The sequence below is a fragment of the Bombina bombina genome, unplaced genomic scaffold (assembly GCF_027579735.1).
Source record: "Bombina bombina isolate aBomBom1 unplaced genomic scaffold, aBomBom1.pri scaffold_1213, whole genome shotgun sequence".
NCBI classification, from domain to species: domain Eukaryota; kingdom Metazoa; phylum Chordata; class Amphibia; order Anura; family Bombinatoridae; genus Bombina; species Bombina bombina.
Genome location: NW_026513109.1, coordinates 75,012 through 81,011, shown reverse-complemented (window position 1 = coordinate 81,011; position 6,000 = coordinate 75,012). Strand labels below are relative to the sequence as shown.

General features: G+C 39.2%; 1 protein-coding gene across 1 annotated transcript in view; it reads left to right on the top strand.

Annotated features, from left to right (window-relative positions):
• Window positions 1-3,493: 3,493 nt before the first annotated feature.
• LOC128644712 (uncharacterized) overlaps window positions 3,494-6,000 on the top strand; it is a gene marked incomplete at both ends in the record, with an annotated part of 39,379 nt that continues 36,872 nt past the window's right edge. Inside the window, one exon of the mRNA XM_053697228.1 lies at window positions 3,494-3,599. Within this exon, the coding sequence (XP_053553203.1) occupies window positions 3,494-3,599 (106 nt within the window). The remainder of the gene's footprint in view (window positions 3,600-6,000) is intronic.

Below are 6,000 nucleotides of genomic sequence, written 5' to 3'. Positions count from 1 at the left end.
GATAAGGCAGCTCTCGGTCTTCACCCAAACGATGGTGTATCTTCAAAAAATGGTTAACTGCAAGGAAAACAGAAACAGAGGCGCCACATGTGTAGATCAATCAAAACTGACAAAATCCAAGCAAGATGAGATACAGGATACTCACAAACGTGAAGGCACTCTCTTGTGCCTGTAGGGGCAGGCTGGTATTTTAACAGCAAACCTTGGCTGTACCAAGGGATCCCCGTCAGGATATCCTACAGTTGTGGTGGATCTCACAACAGCAACCCTTAACTAGGTTACTTCCAGCAAAAAAGGAAAATGTGTCCAGAGGGGAGGAAGGCTAAACAGCCTTATGGTTACTGGCAAGGGAAATGCCACACGAACACCAGATTTGTTAAAAAAGTTTCAAGTATTTTATTTTTCAAAAGATAAAAAATACCATCAGTAACAAATTACAGCTGGGTGTGTTATATGGCAAGTCTCCTTGTATATGCAGAGATAATAGCGACGCGTTTCTCAGGGAAGACCCTGTTTCATCAGGCTTGTATACTCTAAAACAGTTTAAATCCCCTTTATATAGGGATCAGTAACCATATGTTTGCAATAAACCCTCCCCTTCCTTAACATCAACCAATAAAACCTTTCCTTTCCAAAAACTCCCACTTGTTGCCTTAATTAGAAGTTTATTATAATGTTTTCTTATGTACTATGTTCACTTGATAAGGAATCCATGAGCAATAACCCTAATGTGGTTGTCTGTGAAATTAAATCTAAATAATGATGTTTCGATTATGAGATCGTTATAAGTGTGTAAATGTAAACAAACTCCGTAGGTAATCGTTCCTTGACCAATTGTAAGCCATCTTAAGGGGGCTTGTGTAATTTGAGGCATCTAATTGGTTTATGTGCTCCTAGTCTGATGACTGCAAGTACCATCATGCCTCTGTGCCGGAACTACAAGGAAAATGTGTCTGCATGATTGCATGTTATTCTCTAACCGGCTAATCTAAATGACTACAAGTACCATCATGCTTCTACATTCTATACCGGAAGTACCCGGATAATGTGTCCGCGTGACTGTTACTTTGTAGTCCTTTTGTTCCTGGAGGGGGCTTGTACTTATTGATCCATTTAATTGGTTAGTGTCACGTTACAATGAACTGTAGCTGCCATCTTGCTCTGATTAACTACAATTACCATCATGCTTCTGTGTGTCATATCAAAAACGCTCTCTGATTGTCTATTGGACATTCACTTAAAGTTTCCCCACGAAAGCGCATTGGGTCAACTTATAATACTTTTGCAGATGAACATATTGCGCTCCCCAATATGATAGTGGGGGCACCAAAAAAGATAATAAATTGTATATATAAACAAAAAAATAGTTACTGTAAAACTCAATATTCTCTCATGTTAATGTGGTGACAAAAAAATAAATAAATGTAAAGTGCTATAGATAACTAAACTATACTATACTCACCCTATATGATTGTAACTAAAAACTCTCACAGATTTATGACATGAATATATAATGTCAGTGCGCATTGATTTGTAATAAGTCACTTCTATTACAAATCAATGCGCACTGACATTATATATTCATGTCATAAATCTGTGAGAGTTTTTAGTTACAATCATATAGGGTGAGTATAGTATAGTTTAGTTATCTATAGCACTTTACATTTATTTATTTTTTTGTCACCACATTAACATGAGAGAATATTGAGTTTTACAGTAACTATTTTTTTGTTTATATATACAATTTATTATCTTTTTTGGTGCCCCCACTATCATATTGGGGAGCGCAATATGTTCATCTGCAAAAGTATTATAAGTTGACCCAATGCGCTTTCGTGGGGAAACTTTAAGTGAATGTCCAATAGACAATCAGAGAGCGTTTTTGATATGACACACAGAAGCATGATGGTAATTGTAGTTAATCAGAGCAAGATGGCAGCTACAGTTCATTGTAACGTGACACTAACCAATTAAATGGATCAATAAGTACAAGCCCCCTCCAGGAACAAAAGGACTACAAAGTAACAGTCACGCGGACACATTATCTGGGTACTTCTGGTATAGAATGTAGAAGCATGATGGTACTTGTAGTCATTTAGATTAGCCGGTTAGAGAATAACATGCAATCATGCAGACACATTTTCCTTGTAGTTCCGGCACAGAGGCATGATGGTACTTGCAGTCATCAGACTAGGAGCACATAAACCAATTAGATGCCTCAAATTACACAAGCCCCCTTAAGATGGCTTACAATTGGTCAAGGAACGATTACCTACGGAGTTTGTTTACATTTACACACTTATAACGATCTCATAATCGACACATCATTATTTAGATTTAATTTCACAGACAACCACATTAGGGTTATTGCTCATGGATTCCTTATCAAGTGAACATAGTACATAAGAAAAAATTATAATAAACTTCTAATTAAGGCAACAAGTGGGAGTTTTTGGAAAGGAAAGGTTTTATTGGTTGATGTTAAGGAAGGGGAGGGTTTATTGCAAACATATGGTTACTGATCCCTATATAAAGGGGATTTAAACTGTTTTAGAGTATACAAGCCTGATGAAACAGGGTCTTCCCTGAGAAACGCGTCGCTATTATCTCTGCATATACAAGGAGACTTGCCATATAACACACCCAGCTGTAATTTGTTACTGATGGTATTTTTTATCTTTTGAAAAATAAAATACTTGAAACTTTTTTAACAAATCTGGTGTTCGTGTGGCATTTCCCTTGCCAGTAACCATAAGGCTGTTTAGCCTTCCTCCCCTCTGGACACATTTTCCTTTTTTGCTGGAAGTAACCTAGTTAAGGGTTGCTGTTGTGAGATCCACCACAACTGTAGGATATCCTGACGGGGATCCCTTGGTACAGCCAGCTGGTTTGCTGTTAAAATACCAGCCTGCCCCTACAGGCACAAGAGAGTGCCTTCACGTTTGTGAGTATCCTGTATCTCATCTTACATCCCCAGTTATAAAAGGGTGTGCACACTTATGCAACCATATTATTTTATTTTATTTTTATTTCCCTTTACCTAGAAGTTTCAGTTTGTTTTTCAATTGAGTTGTACAGTTTATAGATCACATTAAAGGTGGAAAAAGTTCAGAAATTATTTATCTTTGTCTCATTTTTTTACATCACAGAAACCTGACATTTGGGTGTGTAGACTTTTTATATATACTGTACATAAATACATAAACACACATATACAAACACACATACACATACAGTATATATATATATATATATATATACACAGATACACATATTCCCATTCTGTGCACACACACAAAGATACGTACATACACATACATAAATAAATGAGCACACAAACACATGCAAATATGCATGCATATCTACACATGCACAAATGCCAATATAAACACACAAATAACCACAGCCTCTCATTCATATATGTGCCCATTGTTTTTGCTCACTCCTGTAACTCTGTATTGTAAGTTTTTTTTATTTCTGACTATTGTTACAGATCATGGATCTCTCAGCAAGCAAGACGACAATAGAAATGCCGGCACTAGGGCTCCCATTCTCCCTAGGGATGCTGTATGACTGCCGGGATGAAGAACTTATACCAGGTAATAGGTTGATAGGAAATAATAGATTAGTACAATGCACGCACATCCCAGGCCTATAACATCTCTTAATGACAATGATCTATACACGCACCTCTCAGGCCTATAACATCTCTTAATGACAATGATCTATGCACGCACCTCCCAGGTCTATAACATCTGTTAATGACAATGATCTATGCACGCACCTCCAAGGCCTATAACATCTCTTAATGACAATGATCTATGCACGCACCTCCCAGGTCTATAACATCTGTTAATGACAATGATCTATGCACGCACCTCCCAGGTCTATAACATCTGTTAATGACAATGATCTATGCACGCACCTCCAAGGCCTATAACATCTCTTAATGACAATGATCTATGCACGCACCTCCCAGGTCTATAACATCTGTTAATGACAATGATCTATGCACGCACCTCCCAGGCCTATAACATCTCTTAATGACAATGATCTAAGCACACACCTCTCAGGCCTATAACATCTCTTAATGACAATGATCTATGCACGCACCTCCCAGGTCTATAACATCTCTTAATGACAATGATCTATGCACCCACCTCTCAGGCCTATAACATCTCTTAATGACAATGATCTATGCACGCACCTCCCAGGTCTATAACATCTCTTAATGACAATGATCTATGCACACACCTCTCAGGCCTATAACATCTCTTAATGACAATGATCTATGCACGCACCTCCCAGGTCTATAACATCTGTTAATGACAATGATCTATGCACGCACCTCCCAGGTCTATAACATCTCTTAATGACAATGATCTATGCACGCACCTCCCAGGCCTATAACATCTCTTAATGACAATGATCTATGCACACACCTCTCAGGCCTATAACATCTCTTAATGACAATGATCTATGCACGCACCTCCCAGGCCTATAACATCTCTTAATGACAATGATCTATGCACGCACCTCTCAGGCCTATAACATCTCTTAATGACAATGATCTATGCACGCACCTCCCAGGCCTATAAAATATCTTAATGACAATGATTTATGCACGCAATTCTCAGGCCTCTAACATCTCTTAATGACAATGATCTATACACGCACATCTCAGGCCTATAACATCTCTTAATGACAATGATGTATGCACGCACCTCCCAGGTCTATATATGACAATGATCTATGCACGCACCTCCCAGGCCTATAACATCTCTTAATGACAATGATCTATGCACATACCTCCCAGACCTACAACATCTCTTAATGACAATGATCTATGCACGCACCTCCCAGGCCTATAACATCTCTTAATGACAATGATCTATGCACGCACCTCTCAGACCTACAACATCTCTTAATGACAATGATCTATGCACGCACCTCCCAGGCCTATAACATCTCTTAATGACAATGATCTATGCACGCACCTCCCAGGCCTATAACATCTCTTAATGACAATGATCTATGCACGCACCTCCCAGGTCTATAACATCTCTTAATGACAATGATCTATGCACGCACCTCCCAGACCTATAGCATCTCTTAATGACAATGATCTATGCACGCACCTCCCAGACCTATAACATCTCTTAATGACAATGATCTATGGACGCACCTCCCAGGCCTATAACATCTCTTAATGACAATGATCTATGCACGCACCTCCCAGGTCTATAACATCTCTTAAGGACAATGATCTATGCACGCACCTCCCAGGCCTATAACATCTCTTAATGACAATGATCTATGCACGCACCTCCCAGGCCTATAACATCTCTTAATGACAATGATCTATGCATGCACCTCCCAGGTCTATAACATCTCTTAATGACAATGATGTATGCACGCACCTCCTAGGTCTATATATGACAATGATCTATGCACGCACCTCCCAGGCCTATAGCATCTCTTAATGACAATGATCTATGCACACACCTCCCAGTTCTATAGCATCTCTTAATAACAATGATCTATGCATGCACCTCCCAGGCCTATAGCATCTCTTAATGACAATGATCTATGCACGCACCTCCCAGGCCTATAACATCTCTTAATGACAATGATCTATGCACGCACCTCCCAGACCTACAACATCTCTTAATGACAATGATCTATGCACGCATCTCCCAGGCCTATAACATCTCTTAATGACAATGATCTATGCACACACCTCCCAGGCCTATAACATCTCTTAATGACAATGATCAATGCACGCACCTCCCAGGTCTATAACATCTCTTAATGACAATGATCTATGCACGCACCTCCCAGGTCTATAACATCTCTTAATGACAATGATCTATGCAAGCACCTCCCAGGCCTATAACATCTCTTAATGACAATGATCTATGCACGCACCTCCCAGGCCTATAACATCTCTTAATGACAATGATCTATGCATGCACCTCCCAGGTCTATAACATCTCTTAA